The sequence below is a fragment of the Coenobita brevimanus genome, chromosome 41 (assembly GCF_032717465.1).
Source record: "Coenobita brevimanus isolate Jiangsu-jjx chromosome 41, ASM3271746v2, whole genome shotgun sequence".
Classification (NCBI taxonomy): Eukaryota; Metazoa; Arthropoda; class Malacostraca; order Decapoda; family Coenobitidae; genus Coenobita; species Coenobita brevimanus.
In genome coordinates, this window is record NC_136994.1 from 16659709 (window position 1) to 16682694 (window position 22986).

The following is a 22986-nucleotide window of genomic DNA, read 5'->3' on the forward strand; positions in this document are numbered from 1 at the left end:
GCAGAGAGAGTGTCCTGTTGCGGTGGCTTCGATGTGGTGGTGGTGGTGGTGGTGGTGGTGATGGTGGTGGTGGTGATGGTGGTGGTGGTGGTGGTGGTGATGATGGTGGTGGCGATGGTGGTGGTGGTGATGATGATGATGGTGGTGGTGGTGGTGGTGGTGGTGGTGGTGGTGCTGATGATGATGATGATAATGATGATGCTGGTGGTGGTGATGATGATAATGCTGGTGGTGGTTGTGGTGGTGGTGGTGGTGATGATGATGATGATGGTGGTGGTGGTGCGGTGGTGATCATGGTGGTGGTGGTGGCGATGATCACTTTTTTCATCACCATCATTATTTGCATTAATTTTCCATCATCACCACCACCACAACCACCATCACCCTAGCCCACGGCGTAGTAAATACTCAATCATCATCATCATCATCATCATCATCATCATCATCATCACCACCACCACCACCACCACCACCACCACCACCACCACCACCACCACCACCACCACCACCACCACCACCACCACCACCACCACCACCACCCTAGCACACAGTGTCATAAATACTCTATCATCATCATTATCATCATCATCATTATCATTATCATCATCATCATTATCATCATCATCATCATCATCACCATCATCATCATCAACATCATAACCACCACCATCACCCCCGCCACCACCCCCACCACCACCACCATCATCATCATTATCATCATCACCATCACCACCCTAGCACACAGCATCATGCTCTGACATCATCATCATCATTACATTTTCTTTCCATACTCTTTCAGCACTCTCTCTCTCTCTCTCTCTCTCTCTCTCTCTCTCTCTCTTTCTTTCAGTCAAGGATGTGCCTTATTTTTCGTAAAGATTATTGTTATCTGGGAAAATGTCATAGAGATAAGGAGTGACATCAGGCGGTTAATGTGTGTGTGTGTGTGAGAGAGAGAGAGAGAGAGAGAGAGAGAGAGAGAGAGAGAGAGAGAGAGAGAATGGCGACCCTGGAAAACATACACGTTTTTTAAAATCATTTTTATTTTTTAATAACAGAACAGAGGAAGGAAAAACAAATGATTAAAAAAGAAAAAATCCATACACCAGATTACTGGTGTCCTCTGTTCATAAAATATCTGTAAGTTAGACTTGAACAGCTGTGGGTTGAAGTCTGGAGGGAAACAACTCTGGGGAAGCGAGTTCCAGAGAGATGCAGTTCGGGGAATGAAAGAATTCTGATTGGCAGAAGTTCTGCAATATGGCTGAGTGACATTCCAGTCATGAGCGCTACCAGATGCCCGTGTAGCACGAGGGAAGGCATGGAGAGGTGGCACCATGGACACAACTTCGTCTGAGCATTTGCCATAAAAATATCTGTAAAATAAGGCAAGGGAGGCAACATTCCTTCTTACTTGTAGGGGAGGTAGTTTATTTGTAATGACAGGGTTGTTAATAATTCTAACAGCTTTGTTCTGAATTTTGTCTAGTTGTTTTAATGCAACCTCTCCACAACCATTCCACAAGGGTGAGCAATATTCAAGCTGAGAGTGCACATGACTCTTGTAAATTTTAGCTAACTGCTCGTCAGTGAAGAAGTTACGGACTCTGTGCAATAATCCAAGTTTCTTTGAGGCGGTTTTAGCAAGTGATCTAACATGAGAGGTCCAGCTGAGGGCATTGTTAAGTGAGACGCCAAGAATTTCAATACTTTTGGAGATGGGAATATTAGTAGCACTGAAGGTAATATACGAATCTGGCAATATCTGTCTATTAGTAAATTGTATATATTTAGTTATACTAGCATTAAATGAGACAAGGTTGTTTTGTCCCCATTCACTGATCGTAGATAGGTCTTGATTTATGGAGATGGCTGTACTGAGTTGAGAGGTAGAGATATTAGACTTTGTAAATGGGTGTCTGAGTGTGCATGAATTATGTAGTGTTGAGTCATCTGCATATGAGTGGATGGGATTGTGGATGACAGATAAGAGATCATTAATATGAACGAGGAACAGGGTTGGTGCTAGAACCGATCCTTGCGGCACGCCGGCGTTAACTGAGTGGAAAATGGAATATACATCATCTACTTTTACTCTTATTTTTCTATTGCTGAGATATGAGGAAATAAAAGGAACAAAGACGTTAGTCCATAGCAAAGGAGTTTGGACAGCAGGGAACGGTGCCATACTCTGTCGAAAGCTTTAGAAATATCAAGGGCTACTGCATGAGTTTCTCCATGTAGGTCAGTTGATTGATGGATGGTATAAGTTAGGAGATTGAGTATGTCAATGGTGGATCTTTCGTGGCGAAAACCATATTGTCTATCACTAATTAAGTTGTTGGATTCAAGATGTTTAACAATGTGCTTATTAATTTAAGTTTCAAATACCTTACCAAGAGAAGATGTGACAGCTATTGGTCTGTAATCAGAGGGGTCAGAGGAACTTCCTTGCTTCAGAATGGGTGGATATTGGCTTCTTTCCATGAATTTGGGAATGAAGAAGTACGTAAACATAGTCTGAATAATTTAGCTAGAACAGAGTCAAGTTCAGGGGAACACTTTTTCAAAACAATTGGCGGAATTCCATCTGGGCCTGGAGCTTTGTTGGTGGGTAAATTGTCTAGGATGGATATTACGTATCTTGTCTGTATTTTAAGTGGAACAATTTCGGGAGAGTCAAGTTTTAGTACTGGGACATTCTGGCTGGTATCGTCTATGGTAGAGTTTCTGGCAAATGTACTGGCAAAGATATTGCTTTCCCACGCGGGTCATTTGTAATGTTGCCATCTGAAGATTTTAGTGGGGGAATGAATGATAACTTGTTAAAGTTATTATTGAAAGAATTAAGAGTTGACCAGAATATTCTATTGTCATTAGCGTTGTTAAGTAGTTTTGATGCTTGCTTTTGAAGAAAGTTTGATGTAGATAGTTTTAATACAGCTTTTGCATGATTTCTAGCAATTTTAAATTGGGAGAGTGATTCAGATGTTTTTGATTTTAAGTAAGAGTTATATGCTAATGACTTTTGGGCTGTTGCTCTGGCACAGTTGCCATCAAACCATTTTGGAGAGTTCGATCTTTTAGTGAACTGTTGACTTGGTATGAATAAATCCATACCAGCTAGTATTAAGTCGCAAATGTGGGACTGGGTAGAATTGGGATCACTAGAGAAGAAAGCATGCCATGGAATGTCAGCAAGATTATTTCTAAATCCATCCCAGTCTGCCCTATCAAAGTGCCATCGGGTCACCCTGACAGGTTCAGAACGTGGAGGTGTGTGGGGGGCGGGTATATTAAAGTGGTTAAGAGATAGCGAGGTCTCTCTCTCTCTCTCTCTCTCTCTCTCCCTCTCTCTCACCCAACTGGTGATCTGAAGGCGGAACTACCACTGTGTATATATATCATTTTCTTTCACTAATCGTGTGTCTGGAGAGAGAGAGAGAGAGAGAGAGAGAGAGAGAGAGAGAAAGAGAGTAATTTTTGGACAAGTTAGAATAAAAAGAGTATAACAACTTTCGATAATAACAGAAATCAGTATCATAAAACAGAGAGAGAGAGAGAGAGAGAGAGAGAGAGAGAGAGCAGTATTAAGCCAAGTCAGAGTAAAAAGAGAATAGCAACTTTCGATAATAACAGAAATCAGTATCATAAAACTACAGAGAGAGAGAGAGAGAGAGAGAGATATTTCAGGCCGAAGTACTGTAGAGTAAAAAGAGTATAGCAACTTTCGAGAATAACACAAAGAGAAATTAATGTCACAGAACTCCACACACTGGCCATTAACTTTCCAATTGACAAGGGAACTCAAGGAAAGGCCTCGCTATCGACCAGAACATAGATAAATTTGAAACTGGCGGGGATGATGGCGGGTAATGATGGACGATGGACCTACGGGTAATGTATGTTTTGGCGCCATATGCTTTGAAACTGTCTCCACTTTCGGTTACTTATATTTTTAAACTTTTCTCAGTGCTAAAATTATAACTTATGCCCAAATATTGTCTTGTGTGGTACGGGTGCAAATTATGTTGATGTTGATTTTAAATAACTGATGTATGGAGAGAATGTTAATATAGAAAACGTAAATTAAGTAAGAAAACGGTGCTGCCAGCCCAAAGAAAGCCGTAGACACTGATATAATACTGTCATTCTGTTTTTCTGATCTCTCTCTCTCTCTCTCTCTCTCTCTTGGCCAGCCCTGCCTAATGTTGTAACTAGCGTGGATGATGGTTCCTGTGATGGACGATGGAGTTTTACGGAGCCTTAATTTTACCGTCATTCGCCTCAGCTGTTCAAAACTTTCGCCACAGCGGTCGTTCCGGGGGAATTTAACGTTGTGGTCGTTGTGGTGGTGGTAGTGGTGTGGTGGTGGTGGTAGTGGTAGTTTCAGGGTCGTCTCTTTTTCAGTCCACCTGCTTTTTTTTTTTTTTTTTTCGTTAATGGGAAGGTAGTTGAGGGACGTTTGTATAACCATGCACACCCCCTGTCTGGTTATATCCGTGCCATTGCGTGAAGGCGCCACTCTTCACCACCTGACTGCATGTAAAGGGAGGATGTGGGTGTCCAGCTGGCTCCACAATGTAAAGGGAGGGTGTGGATGTGCAGGTGGCTCCAATGAATGTAAAGGGAGGGTGTGGGTGTCCAGGTGGCTCCAGTGAATGTAAAGGGAGGGTGTGGGTGTCCAGGTGGCTCCACAATGTAAAGGGAGGGTGTGGGTGTCCAGCTGGCTCCACAATGTAAAGGGAGGGTGTCCAGGTGGCTCCAGTGAATGTAAAGGGAGGGTGTGGGTGTCCAGCTGGCTCCACAATGTAAAGGGAGGGTGTGGGTGTCCAGCTGGCTCCACAATGTAAAGGGAGGGTGTGGGTGTCCAGGTGGCTCCACAATGTAAAGGGAGGGTGTGGGTGTCCAGGTGGCTCCACAATGTAAAGGGAGGGTGTGGGTGTCCAGCTGGCTCCACAATGTAAAGGGAGGGTGTGGGTGTCCAGCTGGCTCCACAATGTAAAGGGAGGGTGTGGGTGTCCAGCTGGCTCCACAATGTAAAGGGAGGGTGTGGGTGTCCAGCTGGCTCCACAATGTAAAGGGAGGGTGTGGGTGTCCAGCTGGCTCCACAATGTAAAGGGAGGGTGTGGGTGTCCAGCTGGCTCCACAATGTAAAGGGAGGGTGTGGGTGTCCAGCTGGCTCCACAATGTAAAGGGAGGGTGTGGGTGTCCAGCTGGCTCCACAATGTAAAGGGAGGTGTGGGTGTCCAGCTGGCTCCACAATGTAAAGGGAGGGTGTGGGTGTCCAGCTGGCTCCACAATGTAAAGGGAGGGTGTGGGTGTCCAGCTGGCTCCACAATGTAAAGGGAGGGTGTGGGTGTCCAGATGGTTTTTATATCTTGAAAATTAAAATAGAAATCTGTGCTGATCTATATACAATTATCTTGGTGCTTCTGATACAAAATAAAGTACATCATTTGGTACGTCACTCAATCACGTGAGTGGATGGTGGCCGCCCCTACGTACCACAAATTTATTCTTGTACATGTAAACAGACAGACAAACTGACAAATGAGGATGTGAAGGAGCATTGTGGTGTGGATGTGGATGTGATAGGAAGCTTAGGAGAAACACTGAGCTGGTTTGGCCATGTGGAGTGGATGGAGAGTGAGAGACTGACGAGGAGAGTGTATGTGAGTGAGGTAGAGAGGATGGAGAGTGAGAGACTGGCGAGGAGAGTGTATGTGAGTGAGGTGGAGAGGGGGAGAGGGAGGGGGAGGCCAAGGATGAGATGGAGGGATGGAGTGGAGAGGTATATGAGAGACGGGGATGTGAGCTGGGCAGTGAAATGGCGGGGGACAGGGCGACATGGAGGCAGTTTGTTTGTGGCCACCCCGGACGGGATTAAGGCGTCTGGCAATAGATAGATAGACAGACAGACATATAAACACTTTCCAAACACCATTACATCTCCCGTTTTTTCTTTAACATTAATATAAACACCATATTGTTAAAAAAATAATGTTTGATGCTTGTACTGTTTATTTAAGTTATAGGTAATTCCCTGCAATATAATTATACACCTCCAGCCTCAGCTTAATTATATCTTTATACATAATTATGTTTTTTAGGTCATATAGACGTGCGTATTAAAATTATGGGAGTTTGACGTTATATCTGTGTTTCTTTATGATTTGTCGTGTGTGTGTGTGTGTGTGTGTGTGTGTGTGTGTGTGTGTGTGTGTGTGTGTGTGTGTAGTGTTAGTGTGCGTGTCAGTGCAGTGTTAGTGTGCGTGTGTGTGGAGTTAGCGTGCTTATCAGTGTGGTGTTAGTGTGCGTGCGTGTGTGGTGTGTGTCAGTGTGGTGTAGTGTGCGTGTCAGAGTGGTGTTAGTGCGTGTGTGTGGTGTTAATGTGTGCGTTTGTGTGTGGTGCGTGTGCGTGTGCGTGTGGTGGACGTGCAAGTAACTCAGCGATAAATGCCAGGAGTGCCAAGCCATACCCCATACTGAGCAGGTAAAAGAGGCCCTGAAGGTGACCCAACCCTAGTACCACTCGGGGGCCTTCGTCCTGAAAAGAAGAATTGCTGACTTTATTATTATTATTATTATTATTATTATTATTATTATTATTATTATTTTTATTATTATTATTATTAGTGTTAGGATTTGTATTAGTGTTAGTCAAGAGTTTTTAAGATGGTAGTGATGCATGTGTAAGAGTTATATGGGCATCTAAGTGAATGGTACACGATCGGTGTGGGCGTTCGACAAGGTTGTGTGATGTCCCCATGGTTGTTCAGTATATATATATGGATGGGGTGATGAGAAAGAGAGAGAGAGAGAGAAACACGAATAATGGAGAGAGGGATGGCGTTGGTAATGAATGCTGATGGATGGAATATTTCAAATTTGTTGTATGCTGATGATGCAGTACCACTTCCAAATACCAGACAAGAACTTGGTGGGTTAGTGCAGAGTTTTGCTGATGTCTGTGAGCGTCGTGCCTTGAGAGTAAATGTAGAAAAGAGTAAAGTGATGGTTACTGAGAGAGAAGGTGACTCCCAGTGCGATGTTGCAGTGAATGGAGAGACACGGAATTGGTGAGAGAGTTCAAATACTTGGGTACAGTGATAGAAAAGAGAGGAAACTGTGCAAAAGCAGTGGAAAGTAGAGTGACACAAGGAAGAAAAGTAGCTGGTGCAATGAAGGCCTTGATAAGAAACAGAGGTTTGAGTGTTGCAGCTGCACGAGGCTTACATGAAGGAGTGTTAGTGCCAACTTTAACATACGGATGTGAGACTATAGTGTGGCATGAAAATGAAAAGTCAAGAGTAAGAGCAGTGGAGATAGGACTGCTGAGGAATGTATGTGGAGTACAGAGGGTGGATGGGATACAAAATAATGTGATCCGTGAAAGATGTGGAGTGAGGAAGTTGGTGGACACCAGAATCGAAGAGAGTGTACTGAGATGGTATGGTCATGTGGAGAGAATGGAAAACAATAGAGTGGTGAAAAAAGTATATCTGTGCGAATTTGAAGGAGGGAGGGGGCGAGGTAGGTCAAGGAGAAGGTGGAGAGATATGGTGGATGAGTGAGGAAGAGAGGTTTGGAAGTCAGTGAGGCTAGGGAACTGACAAGAGATCGAGCTGGCTGGATGAATGTTGTGAGGAGAAGTGCATGATCAGGGATTTGTCACCCCTTTTTAACGCGGCAGCGTCCGGATTGACTCTGTCGGATACGTTTATGTGAAGCTACAGAAAGTGGTGAATGTTTTTTGCGTATCCGATAGAGCCAGGATTCCGGGGGTTTGAATGATGAGTGAATGGAAGCGTGGCCCATTGGACTGGGTAAATTTGGGCTGTCTGGACATTGCTACTCCTCACCCTGCCCTAGGGTGGGAAAGGAGGTGTGGATGATGATAATGATGATGATGATGATGATTAGTATTATTGTATTAGTAGTAGTATCAGTAGTAGTAGTAGTAGTAGTAGTAGTAGTAGTAGTAGATATTATTATTATTGTTATTATTATTATTTCTCCTATTGGTGCTACATACCCATATACCAATACCCATTTTCCGTGTTATATCTATATTTACATTGACGTTAATATAGAAATTCTGAGGTCTTAGCATCTCCTATATTTATACATATATTCTCAGTCTTGTGTTTATCATGTTTGGTGTTTTGAATGATTTATATGATGTTTGTTTTACCCCCGCTTCCCCTGTGTAAATACTGAGTGCTGTGTTTACTACTTTCACTTGTCTGTCTGTTGAAGTGACCCGTTTGTTTGTAGTGGACTGTGTGTGTGTGTGTGTGTGTGTGTGTGTGTGTGTGTGTGTGTGTGTGTGTGTGTGTGTGAGAGAGACAGAGAGAGACAGACAGACAGACAGAGAGCGCCCTGTGTGTGGGGAAGAGAGGGAGAGATTGAGAGAACCTTGTGTGTGTGTGTGTGTGTGTGTGTGTGTGAGAGAGAGAGAGAGAGAGAAGGTGTATGTGTGTATATACGTAAGGAATCAACGCACCAAGTCTGAAGTGAGTTCGTGAAGAAGTGTAAGGCACCAAACTACGGAGGATTTTATGAAGTCAAAGATCAACCCAGCCAAAAATAAATCGCTAAGGAAGAAGTGTTAGGGAGCTTCAGCTGACTACACTACGAGCCAGTGTGCACAGAAGTCTCACAGCTTGCATACCTCATCATTTTGGAGTACAGTGGAGACCATATTGCATTCCCCTTTGCACTATTGGTAATCGTGCTATTTTCTTTGATTTACCCCTTTGATATTTGAGAGGAGCCTGTGGAGTCGCATGGAGAGACAGACTGACAAATGAGGATGTGAAGGAGCGTTGTGGTGTGGATGTGGATGTGATAGGAAGCGTTAGGAGAAACACACTGAGCTGGTTTGGCCATGTGGAGATGATGGAGAGTGAGAGACTGACGAGGAGAGTGTATGTGAGTGAGGTGGAGGGGGAGAGAGGGAGGGGAGGGCCAAGGATGAGATGGAGGGATGGAGTGGAGAGGTATATGAGAGAAGGGGGTGTGAATTGGGAGCAGGGCAGTGAAATGGCTTGGGACAGGGTGACGTGGAGGCGATTTGTTTGTGGCCACCCCGAATAAGGGATCAAGGCTTCTGGCAATAGATAGATAGATAGATATGCCGGCAGTATACCCGTAACTCTGTCATATTTCGTCTGTTTTATCTGTATTTTATCTTTGTACCTGTTTATTTTATCAACATGTTGTATCTTTTATCTGTATTTTATCTCTGCATCTATATCTTATCTATCTCTTACCACTGTGGAGTACTGCGGCCTTCCTTCCTCCCCTCCACGCCCCTCCACCTTCCTCCTCCGGCTAATTCTTGCCTCCCTGCCCGCTGCTTCAAGTAACTGGTCCAACCACAAAGGGATAAGGCCGCTCTCAATCAGGCGGCCTTTGAGAGTGTCGAGGCGGTGACGGAACGGCGCGCCTTTTCTGTCGAGAGGGGAATAAAATCGACAGTTTGGTGTGTAATAGATAGATGGATAGATAGATGGATGGATGGATAGATAGATGGGGGATTAGGCCTCTCTCTATCAGGCGGCCTTTGAGAGTGTCGAGGCGGTGACGGAACGGCGCGCCTTTTCTGTCGAGAGTGGAATAAAATCGACAGTTTGGGATGTAATAGATAGATAGATAGATAGATAAACAGACGAAATATGACAGAGTTACGAGTATACTGGCAGCATATCAAAGGGATCAGTTAAAGAATACACCATGATTACCAATAGTGCAAAGGGGAATGCAATATGGTCTCCACTGTACTCTAAAATGATGAGGTATGCAAGCTGTGAGACTCCTGTGCACACTGGCTCGTAGTGTAGTCAGTTGAAGCTCCCTAACACCTCATCCTTAGCGATTTATTTTTGGCTAGGTTGATCTTTGACTTCATAAAATCCTCCTTAGTTTGGTGCCTTACACTTCTTCACGAACTCACTTCAGACTTGGTGCATTGATTCCTTACGTATATACACACATACACCTTCTCTCTCTCTCTCTCTCTCACACACACACACACACACACACACACACACACACACACTCCACCTTCCACCTCTCTCTCTCTCACTCTGTCACCTACCCATCCACCACCCACACTTACCTACTTTCTCCATCCGTCCAACCACCCACCCACCTACCCTCACTCTCCATCCACCCACCCACCTCTCTCTCTCTTTCTCTCTCTCTCTCTCTCTCTCTCTCTCTCTCTCTCTCACCTGTACCCCCACCCGTAGCCTCCGTAGTTAAAAAATTCCTCCCTAGCCGTGTGTATGGGTGTATAGCCGCTGGTGTCTGTATAGGAAGCTCCAATGATTGCCCTTATATAGTACTTCCAGGTGACGAAGGCGTGGCGACCTGCGATGACCCGGCCTAATTGGTCCTCGAGATTTAGCACCTGTGGGGAGATAGATAGATAGATAGATAGATAAATGGAGTGGTAGATAGATAGGTTGAGGGACTGAGGGATGGACAGAGAGAGAGATGGATAGATAGATGAATGGATGGACAGAGAGAGAGAGAGTTGGCTGGATATATAGATGGATGGATAGATAGATAGAAAGAGTGGTAGATAGACAGATAGATGGATGGATGGACAGACGGATAGATAGATAGACAGACTGAGTGGTGAAGGTGTAGCGACCTGCGATGACCCGGCCTAATTGCTCCTTGAGATTTAGCACCTGTGGGGAGATAGATAGATGGATAGATAGATAGATGGGTGGATGAATAGATTTACAGATGGATGGATAAGTAAATAAATAAATAGACAGACAAAGAGTGGTAAATGGATAGATAGATAGATGGATGGATAGATAGATAGATGGATAGGTACATAGATGGATGGATGGATAGATAGATAGATAGAGAGATACATAGACAGATAGATAGATAGATGGATAGGTAGATTTATAAATAAATGGATGGATGGATAGATGGATGGATGAATGGATAGTCAGACAAACGGATAGATAAATGAATGGATTAGATAGACAGTGAGATAGATAAAAACATAACAATATCGATAGATGTAATTGTGTATATTATAGATAGATAGATGGATGGATAAAATGCATAATATAGATAGATAGATGGATGGATAAAATGCATAATATAGATAGATAAATGTATTTGTGTATATTATGGATAGATAGATGGATATATAGATAGAAGAGAGAGAGAGAGAGAAACAGACAGACAGACAGACAAGTAAATTATTATTCATATTGCTCACTTATCACCAAAACCCACCAAGGTGCTATTATTATTATTATTATTATTATTATTATTATTATTATTACATCATCATTATTACTACTACTACTATTACTACTACTACTACTACTGCTATTACTACTACTACTACTACTACTACTACTACCACCACCACCACCACCACCACCACCACCACAGTCCTCCTCCTCTTCCTCCTCCTTCTTCTTCTTCTACTGCTACTGCTATTACTACCACCATCACTCCTCCTCCTCCTCCTCCTCCTCCTCCTCACTACTACTATTACTACTACCACAGCCACAAAACACACTCCTACTCACCAAGATACTGTTAAAAATCTGTTTGACTGTCGGACTTTCATTGATTTTCAGCCACTCCCAGCCACTCCCATACGTCGGTTCGTAGCCCCAGGTCCAGCCCTCTCTCTCGTGGGCTTCCAGGAGGTCTTCCAGGGATTCCAGGCTCGATGATTTTCCAGGCACGGTGAGGTGAGCGATGAGTGAAGAGCGGTAGGTAATAGCCAGAAGCATGCAGCATACCCACCACCACCCTATTACCATCTGTGAGGTGATAGATAGAGTGATAGATAGATAGACAGATGGATAGGTAGGTAAGTAGGTAGGTAGATAGAATGATAGATAGATAGATAGATAGATAGGTAGGTAGGATGCAAGATAGGTAGGTGGATAGATAGATGGGTGGGTAGATAGATAGACAGACAGACAGATAGATATTTGTTACCTGTGCAGTAATATTCTTAGACAGTGTATATGTCGGGTAGATAGATGGATGGATGGGTAGATAGATAGATAGATGGATGAATAGATAGATAGGCAGATAGATAGATGGATGAATAGATAGACAAATGGATAGATAGATTGATAGATAGATGGATGAATAGATAGACAAATGGATAGATAGATAGATGGATGAATAGACAAATGGATAGATAGATAGATAGATGGATGGATAAATATGTGGATAGATAGACGGATAGGTGAATGGCTGATAGATAGACAGATAGATAGGTAGACAGATAGATAGTTACCTGTGCAGTAATATTCTTAGGTAGTTTATAGGGTGGGTCTTCCAGCAATATCCCCCACGTTAGCAAGGCCGCCCTCCCCGCCCCCAGCCCACGCCCACCACACGCCCACGCCCACGCCTCCTGCAGCCACCACAACACCACCCACGCTACCACAGTACACGCCAGGGTTAACATCCACACTTTACCTGCGATAGATAGGTAGATTGGTCACACGTTAGCTGCGATAGATAGATAGATAGATGGGTAGGTAGATTGGTCACGTAAGCTGCGATAGATAGATAGGTAGATTGGTCACGTAAGCTGCGATAGATAGATAGATAGATAGGTAGATTGGTCACGTAAGCTGCGATAGATAGATAGATAGATAGATAGATAGGTAGATTGGTCACGTAAGCTGCGATAGATAGATAGATAGATTGGTCACGTAAGCTGCGATAGATAGATAGGTAGATTGGTCACGTAAGCTGCGATAGATAGATAGATAGGTAGATTGATCACGTTATCTGCGATAGATAGATAGATAGATGGGTAGGTAGATTGGTCACACGTTAGCTGCGATAGATAGATAGACAGATATGTAGATAGATAGATAGGTAGACTGGCCACACGTTAGCTGCGATAGATAGATAGATAGATAGATAGACAGATATATAGATAGATAGATAGGTAGACTGGCCACACGTTAGCTGCGATAGATAGATCGGTGATTAAACAGACATAAATACATACATACATATAAAAATACATACATACAAATATATACACACACGTACTGTACATACATATACACAAATATACACACACAGATATACATACATACACACACACATACAGATAGATATATTAATAGATACAGATAGATAAAGACGATTCTTCTTTTTCTTCGTCTTCCTCTTCTTCGTATTATTATCATTATTATTATTATTATTATTATTATTGTTGTTGTTGTTCTTCTTCTTCTTCATATTATTATTATTATCATAATTATTATTATTATTGTTATTATTATTATTATTATTATTATTATTATTATTATTATTGTTGTTATTGTTATTATTTCTATTATTATTATTATTATTATTGTTGTTGTTAATAGAAGTAGTAGCAGTGGTAGTAGTAGTAGTAGTATCCTTTCCCCTTACCTGAGAATGGCCTAACCAGCGCTAGTGCTTGTGGTAGGGGCAGGGGCTTGGACGTAACCATAACAAGAGGCTCCGAACTGTAAATCCTTGAATAATCCACCACGGGAAGGCGATTGTAAAGCCACGAGAGCATCATGGAGAAATCTGCCCTCTGGTGCTGCAAGGTGCCCACGATGCCCGTCCAATTGCCACTGGGTGTTGAGGTACCCCACTGGTTGTCCCACGGTACCCTCATCTCGTACCTGGATAAAATGAGGCGATTGTACCGTTGCATGTTTTGGCCTTCATTGCACCAGCTACTCTTCTTCCTTGTGGCACTGTACTTTCCATTTCTTTTGTACATTTTCCTCTCTTTTCTATCACTGTACCCAGGTATTTGAACTCTCACCAATTCCAGTCTCTCTACATTCACTGTAACATCGCACTGGGAGTCACCTTCTCTCTCAGTAACCATCACTTTACCCTTTTCTGCCTTTACTCTCGAGTCACGACGCTCACATACACCAGCAAAACTCTGCACTAGTCTATCAAGTTCTTGTCCGGCATTCGCAAGTAGTACTGCATCATCAGCATACAGCAAATCTGAGATATTCCATTCATTACCAACGCCATCTCTCTCTCCATTACTCGTGTTTTTACTTTTCTCATCACCCCATCCATGTTTATATATTGAACGACCATGGGGACATCACACAACCTTGTCGCACGCCCACACCGATCGTGAACCATGCACTTAGATGCCCAGTAACCCTTACACATGTTACCCTACCATCATAAAAACTCTTGACGGCACGTAGCAGCTTACCATCTTCGCCGTACATGCCCAAAACCCTCCACAATCCTTCTCTGTCCACATTGTCGTATGCTTTTTCCAGATCCATGAATGCCATAAAAACATTAGGGACCCTCTCACAAGCCTTCTCTACTATCTGTCCCACTGGAAATATTTGATCCACATATCCTCTGCCACTCCTAAAGCCACCCTGTTCATCACTCACTAGGCCTTCTGATATCTCTCATGCTTTCTTTATGATAATTCTTCCATATACCTCCCCTACTACGCTTAATTTCCCGTCTTAAGTCATATAACCACAGAAAACGGTCGTGGATGAGATAAATTAAGGGTAAACTCACGTAAAATTGAGGTGTTTGGCGATCGTCTCCAGCATGCGATAGTCGAGTGAGTCTAGGGGCGTGACCAAAGTGCCTCCTTGGTTACTAGACCTGCGGAACTTGATGAAAGGAAACCAGTCCATTGTAACCACTCGCAGTCTTACTCCACCTAGACTGCGAAACTGATCTGGGGAAGAATGGAAGATGTTTGACTGGGTTGTTTTAGGTATGAAGGTGACTGCTAGAAGGGCGAATATCAGTCTTATCATCCATTCATTCATTCGTTCATATATACAGCCATTCATTCATTCATCCGTTCATTCATTCATCCGTTTATACATCCATCCATTCATTCATTCATTCATCCGTTCATTCATCCGTTCATTCATCCATTCATTCATTCATCCGTTCATTCATTCATCCATTCATTCGCCCTTCCATCCATCCATCACGTAAAATTATAAAAACAAATATTTTAATATGAATACTCTCAGTCAGTGTGTGTGTGTGTGTGTGTGTGTGTGTGTGTGTGTGCAATCCACTACTTCCAAAAAAATCTTAATACGTGTCCAAGTTGATGATGCTAATGATAATAATGATAGTGATGATAATGATAGTGATGATGATGACGATTATGATAATGATGATAATAATAATGATGATGATAATAATGATAATGATGATGATAATAATAATGATGATGATAATGATAATGACGGTGATGATGATGATGTTGATGATAATAATAATAATAATAATAATAATGATGATGATGATAATGATGATGAAGATAATAATAATAATACTGATGATAACGAAGTCGATAATATTAATGATGATAACGATGATGATAATAATGACGATGATAGTAATAATAATAATAATAATAATAATAATAATAATAATGACGACCTACCAGGGAACAGCGTATGGTGTGTGAGTGAGGCGGGGGGTCGTGCCGGGAACCACGTGAAGAGGGTCGTGACTGAAGGACGACCATTTTCACAGTAGAGACAGCGCCAGACGACCTCCACTTGTACCGGGTCTGTGAGAGAGACAGACAGACAGACAGAAAAAGTATCGCAAACAACAGGACAATACGCAACAGAGAGGGGAGAGAGAGAAAGAGAGAGAGAGAATAAGTATCGTAAACAACACAAAAAGCAGAGAAAAGGACCACAGTAGAGCAGACAAACCCTCACCCTCAGCAGACGCAGACGTAGCAGCAGCAGGAGACGCAGACAGAGAAGCAGCAGAAGACGCAGACAGAGAAGCAGCAGTAGTGGCGTTGGTGTAGGCCAAGTAGGTGAGATGAGCGGCGTTACGTAGGGCAGGGTGGGTGAGGGAGGGAGTGGCCAGGTGAACAGGTCCCACGAAGACAAGGTAAGCGTCTGGCCACTTGTACATCTGCGTCCGCTCCAGGAACCTGCGGGGTGGGGGGGTAGTTATTCTCAAAAATAGTGTATAATTTCCTGGTTTATTTATTATTTATTTATAATTATGATAAGAAGCATTAGGAGAAACACACTGAGGTGGTTTGGCCATGTGGAGAGGATGGAGAGTGAAAGACTGACGAGGAGAGTGTATGTGAGTGAGGTGGGGGGCAGAGGGAGGGGAGGCCAAGGATGAGATGGAGGGATGGAGTGGAGAGGTATATGAGAGAGGGGGGTGTGAGTTGGGAGCAGGGTAATGACATGTCGGGGGACAGGGCGACATGGAGGCGATTTGTTTGTGGCCACTCCTTACTGGATGAATGCGTCTGGCAATAGATAGATAGACAGATAGATAATTTTAATAGTTGTGGATGCGTGAAAGTCTGTGGCTTACTTACGGGGTTGCACTGAGTCTCCTTGGTTACTAGTCAAATTACCCCTCCAGTCTGACTACACCTGGCCATCATCTGAGCTAAAAAGGGGTTTTGAGAGAGAGAGAGAGAGAGAGAGAGAGAGATGAATATTTCTCTCTTTATACTCACAGGAAGATAGGTGAGAGAGAGAGAGAGAGAGAGAGAGAGAGAGAGAGAGAGAGAGAGAGATGAATATTCGATTCCACACTCACTGAAGATAGGTGTGTGTGTGTGTGTGTGTGTGTGTGTGTGTGTGTGTGTGTGTGTGTGTGTGTGTGTGTGTGTGTGAGAGAGAGAGAGAGAGAGAGAGAGAGAGGTGAATATTCCTCTCCACACTCACTGAAGGATGGGCTGCAGATCCGTTCCCTCAGACACGCCCACCACCATCCCCCAGCATCCAAATCTCGTGTTTCTCCTCCTCATGTCTTCATATTCAAGTCCCACTCCAGCCACCTCGTCCTTCAACCATCCTTCCTCCTTCAGGTTCACTACGACTCGAGGCAGGGCGAGTCTTGAAGCATCTAGGGACCTGGAAAGTAAAGCGTATGGTTGGGAGCGTTTTTCTGTTCTCTGTCTGTCTGTCTGTCTGTCTCTCTCTCTCTCTCTCTCTCTCTCTCTCTCTCTCTCAAGCATATAGGGACCTGGAAAGTAAAGTATATGGTTGGAAGCATTTTTTTCCCTCTGTTCTCTCTCTCTCTCTCTCTCTCTCTCTCTCTCTCTCTCTCTCTCTCTCTCTCTCTCTCTCTCCCCATCTATCTACTGTCTGTCTGTCTAGCTATATATGTGTGTGTTAGTGTTCGTGTCTATCTATCTATCCCTGTCTATCTACCTGTCTTTCTGTCTATTTATCATTACATCTGTGTGTGGATTCTTGTCTGTCTGTCTATCCATCTGTCTGTCTGTCTGTCTCTGGCTATACATCTGTGGTTGTACTCGTATCTATATCTTTCTGTCAGTCTGTCTATCTATATATCTCTCTATCTATCTATCTCTCCATCTGTCCAATTCTTCAGCGTACGTCCTTAGATTTCACCACTACCATCCACTCATCGAATCAACCGTAGCACATAACCAGCTAACAGATGGTTCGAAGGGCACTACAGTACATTCCCAGTGATGGCAGGGGCGGTAGTTAGGACTGGGTGATTACACTGTGAGTAGTTGGGGTCAATAATCGTGGTACACGTTTGGGGGAGTTTGAAATAGTGGTTGTAGCAGTAGTAGTAGTAGTGGTGGCGGTGTTGTTATTATTATTATTATTATTATTATTATTATTATTTTTACTACTACTACTACTTCTACCTCCGCCACACGATATCTCCAAAAGTTCTCAATGACTTTCAGTAAAATTTTGTGGATGAGCGTGCCATGGGACAAGGAACAATTAATTAACTCTGGGGACGGATGTGAACCTTATGTATTCCACACATTATCTTCACGGGTCTGGATCCGAGTCCTTTTTATTGGCAGTGATATTGGCGGGGGTATGCGCTGTCTGAGTGCTTTCTGGTTATTATTATTATTATTAGTAGTAGTAGTGGCAGTGGTGGTAGTGTTATTATTATTATTATTATTATTATTATTATTATTATTATTATTATTATCATCATCATCATTATCATCATCATCATTATTAATCAACACCTAAATTTTCCTCCCTTTACCCAAACTCATGCTTTAAAAATACACAAATAAGCAGATAAATACCGAACAACGGGAGTGGGGGGGGGGGTGTTCCTAGAAGGGCGCATCACAATCAATGCTGCGACGGAGCTGAGGAGGACGAACGATAATTATTTAAATGGGCCATATATTTTGCGACACGGGACGCAGTGGATAGCGCCCTGTGATGTAACGCTACAGTGAACGCTACATTATGAACTGGGGCCAGACTGAACGATACTTTGTGGGACTGTGGGTAGATAATTATGTAACTAGACAATATTCTGAGGGAGACAGTGAATGACGCCCTTTGATTATGACAGACTGAACGATGCATTTTGAGATGGGAATGTACTGAGCGATGTATTATGCAATGAGGTGTATAGTAGATAATTACTGAAATGGACGATGTATTCTGAGGAAGGGAACTACTACTACCACTACTGCTGCTGCTCCTGTTGCTACTACTACTACCACAACTACTACTACTACTACCACCACCACTACTGCTGCTGCTGCTGTACTAATACCAATACTACCCCAGCATCATCTTGACGGGAATCCAGTGGACTGCAGCAAACTAACGCTGCAGTCCACCATCTTCTTTTCTGGATGTAGGGGAGGGGGGAGGAGAGGGGGAAGTAAGGAGCTTTTATGCATCAGGGCTGGTACTCCGTCCGTGTCCGTGGGTGCCATCGCGAGAAGGCGTCCCTCTATAGCAGTGATTCTCAAATTATGGGCCGCGAGAGGAAATTTCATGGGTCGTAGGGGGCATAGAATAGGCCTAATGCTTTCAATGTATTTTATTTAACTGATATTGTAATTATCCATATTACACTATTAGCATATTCATAATAACTACGATAGGCTATATACCGATTACTCTCTCTCTGTCTCTGTCTGTCTGTCTTTCTGTCTGTTTGATTATTTTACCCCGTGGGTCGCAGAGTCTTGAAATATTCCAAATAGGGCCACGCACTAAAAAGTTTGAGAACCGCTGCTCTACAGTGTGACGGCTTACGTGAAATTAGGTCAGAGAAATCCGTAGAGTTTACCATAATTGGCGAGGTGTTGCGTGAAATGAGGCAACAGAAATCCGTAGAGTTTATTATAATTGGCGAGGTAAAGGTGTAATATAAATGCGTGTAGGCCATCTTGCATTCCCTTGAGTGTTACAAAGCTTTGATACTGACATTTAGCTTACTCTTATAGTTTGCTGGAATAGAATTATATTGTTCCTACCATGCCTTCAATACAGGAACAGTATGTTGTCCTTAAAATGCACCAGAAGTATTATTATTATTATTATTATTTTTACTACTACTACTACTACTACTATTATCCGGCCTTCATCTTTCAGTGCACCAAAAGCGACCAGTTTATTATTATTATTATTATTATTATTATTATTATTGGTATTAGTATCCAGTCTTACCTCAAAATACTCCAAAAAGCGACCAGTATCGTTTGAATTTTCGTATCTTTTCATTAACTTACACCAAACAATTTATTTCATCCGATTTTTTCTTTACCGTAGGATGACGGGTACGATCCCAGAGTCGATGTTTACGCCCACCACCACTAGATGGCAGTCCCTCAGCGCCCCCTCCACCACGCCACGCACCACCACGCCCACGTACTCATCCACGCCCACGCCCACGCACGCCCCCCGTAGCAGCAGCAGCAGAGTTAGACCGAGGTGGGAGGCGTAGACTGTCCGTGTTGACATGATGGATACCCTAGCCTGTAGTAGTAGTTGTAGTAGTTGTTGTCGTTGTTGTTGTTGTTGTTTATATTAGTATTTTTATTATTATTATTATTATTATTATTATTATTATTATTATTACTATGCTTCTCCTCCTCCTCTTCCACTACCACATCTCCTCCTCCTCCTCCTCATCATCATCATCATCATCATCATCATCATCACGTCTCTCAACTGACCTCCTCCTCTTCCAGTACCACATCTCCCCCTCCTCCTCATCCTTCTCCTCATCCTCATCCTTCTTCTCCTCCTCCTCCTCATCATCATCATCATCATCATCATCATTACGTCTCTCCAATTTAACCTCCCCCTCCTCCTCCTCCTCCTCTTCATCATCATCATCATCATCACGTCTCTCCCAACTGACCTCCCCCTCTTCCTCCTCCTCCTCCTTCTCTTCCTCCTACTCCTCTTCCTCCTCCTCCTCCTCCTCATCATCATCATCATCATCATCATCGTCTCTCTTAACTGCTGTATATATGAAATGAAATAAGATCCAGGAACAAGCAAAGAGACACCACTAATTTTGGAAGAAATATGAACAGCATGTGTATTGAAGTGGGCCACACACTCATCAATCAAGCCCCACGAATCCAGTACAGCTTTAATGCGTACGCTGTTCTTCATCCAGCTAGTTCGATCCCTTGTCCATTTTCTCGCCTCATCAACTTCCATTCCTCACTTTCTCATCCATTTACCGCATCAGTCATTAACATTAATTCTCTCTCTCTCTCTCTCTCTCTCTCACACACACACACACACACACACACACACACACACTTAAAACATCCATCCACCGTCTCTCTCTGTCTCTCTCTGTCTGTCTGTCTGTCTCTCTCTCTCTCTCTCTCTCTCTCTCTCACACACACACACACACACACACAGAAACAAGAGAGCATTCAGGATGGGAGGAGATTTGCAGACCTTTATCCATTACTACATTCCACACCAGCCACACACTCGTAGCTGGTGGAAGGTAGTGATGGGCACAGGTCTCTACATCTCCCCTTATCCTGAATGCTGTCTTGTTTCTGTGCTTGTTTCATTTCTTATCTTCGCACTTCTTCCCTTTGCGGATTTGGAGACCTCTACCCATTACTACATGCCACACCTTAGCCACAAACCTGTACTTGTAGCTGGTGGAATGCTCTTGTTTCTGTGCTTTTTTGTTCATCTCTTATCTGTGCCATTCCTACTTCTTAACAATCATTTTAGAAGATAATTTTTGTTTTCTAGTTGATCTTTTTGTGTCAGTTTAATTATGTATAAATCAAGTGTTAGATTAGGATTGTTACAGGCATAGCACACTGAAAGACTAAAACGAGGCTGCCTTCCCGTGACAAGAAGTGTTTTGGTACGTTGTTTACCTGTAGGCGGCTGCAGCCAACCAACATTGCGCAAAATGGCGTACTTACGGGTGACGCGATGGGGTTTTCAGGTCGTAACTCGCGAACCGTAGCCTGAATGCTTTTCTAAACATGGAAAGAAACATGTACACTTGACAAGCAGCGTTTTGGTGTGTAGTACACTCGTGTACGCCTTTTCGGTTTGGAGTTATTACTGATGGCGGAGGAAGAAAGAAAGAACAAAATCGATATTATTGCGGTTCGATTTTGCGACTCCTACGAAGGTTAGCAAGCCTGCTAGTAGTTTTGCACTTGAAGAGTCCATAAGCTTAGAACTAAGCTTTACGACCGTTTTCCCGTGAATGCTTCTACCTCCTATAGGACAGGAGGTCACTGAACCTGCGTCAGTTCTACTTAAGGATTACTTGCGCACTCCGTGGTACTTTGTCTTGTACCTCCACGCTCATGTGAAACGTGAACCCGGTTGACTGCAGACTTAAATTGCTCCTTTTCGGTCCATCTTCCTCCTTTTGGGAGGATAGGGAAGCAGTGGAAGGATGTCTGTATAACCAGGCAGTTGAGCCGCCCTGTTATATCGGTGTCACCAAGTGAAGGCGTCTTCATTACCAATAAGTCTCTCATTCCTACCTTCTCTCCAAGCCTTCACCCAGGAGCGGTGGAATGGCCGTGCATACTCCCCCGTGTCTACCTGCTCACTGCTTCTCGCGTGCCTTGACCCTCTCTTATATAGTATTAACGCCACATAAACTTGTACGGCCTTATTCTTAAGTTATCGCCTGGAATCATTCGTGTGTGAACAAAGAAAATGGAACAGGTTATTAGAAATGTTAGATAATGCATTTTCAACTCAGTGACTTATTACATGGGGTGGAGAGGTAAATGAGAGAAGGGGTGTGTGAGCTGGGGGGAGGGCAACGAAATGGCGGGGGACAGGGCGACATGGAGGCGATTTGTTTGTGGCCACCCCTTACGGAATTAAGGCGTCTGGCAATAGAGGTAGAACTGTGAAGTACGATATTAGTGAGAATTTTAATAACAGTGATTATAATACTTTTTGACTTGAAATTAATACAAACTTTAAAACCAGCACAAGTACCTATAGTAACTCATAACAGATAATAATAATAATAATAATAATAATAATAATAATAATAATAACAAACTTTAAGACCAGTTCAATTAGTCTCGTAGTATGGTATGGTTTGGTATGTGGGAGGACCACTGGGCCTTGGGAGCAGACTGTGATGCCTATGCCCAGAGTCGGACACATTAAAATAAAAAAATAATAATAATAATCTATCTATTATTTATTTACTGCCAGACGCCTTAATCCCGCAAGGGGTGGCCACAAACAAATCGACTCCACGTCGCCCCGTCCCCCGCCATTTCACTGCCCTGCTCCCAGCTCACACTCCTCTCTCTCATAGGCCTATACCTCTCCACTCCATCGCTCCATCTCATCCTTGGCCTCCCCCCTCCCTATCCCCCCTCCACGTCACTCACATACACTCTCCTCGTCAGTCTCTCACTCTCCATCCTCTCCACATGGCCAAACCACCTCAGTGTGTTCCTCCTAACGCTTCCTATCACATCCACATCCACACCACAACTCTCCTTCACATCCTCATTTGTCAGTCTGTCTCTCCATGTGACTCCACAGGCTCCTCTCAAATAACTCATTTCCGCTGCTCTCACTCTTGACTTGTGTCTTTCAAACAACGTCCAAGCTTCACTTCCATACGTCAGAGTTTGTATCACACTACTGTCATGTAATAACTTTTTCACCT

The 22986-nt window shown here is 43.3% G+C and overlaps 1 protein-coding gene across 1 annotated transcript in view; it reads right to left on the minus strand.

Annotated features, from left to right (window-relative positions):
* Window positions 1-19796, minus strand: part of LOC145397530 (glutamate receptor-like) — a 28956-nt gene extending 9160 nt beyond the window's left edge. The window contains exons 1-10 of the mRNA XM_080270601.1: window positions 19600-19796; window positions 16746-16934; window positions 15756-15985; window positions 14581-14746; window positions 13447-13688; window positions 12305-12489; window positions 11577-11816; window positions 10242-10420; window positions 9279-9459; window positions 6443-6550 (exon numbers count right to left, since the gene is read on the minus strand). Coding sequence (XP_080126727.1) covers window positions 6443-6550; window positions 9279-9459; window positions 10242-10420; window positions 11577-11816; window positions 12305-12489; window positions 13447-13688; window positions 14581-14746; window positions 15756-15985; window positions 16746-16934; window positions 19600-19796 — 1917 coding nt within the window. The remainder of the gene's footprint in view (window positions 1-6442; window positions 6551-9278; window positions 9460-10241; window positions 10421-11576; window positions 11817-12304; window positions 12490-13446; window positions 13689-14580; window positions 14747-15755; window positions 15986-16745; window positions 16935-19599) is intronic.
* Between the last annotated feature and the right edge of the window lie 3190 nt (window positions 19797-22986).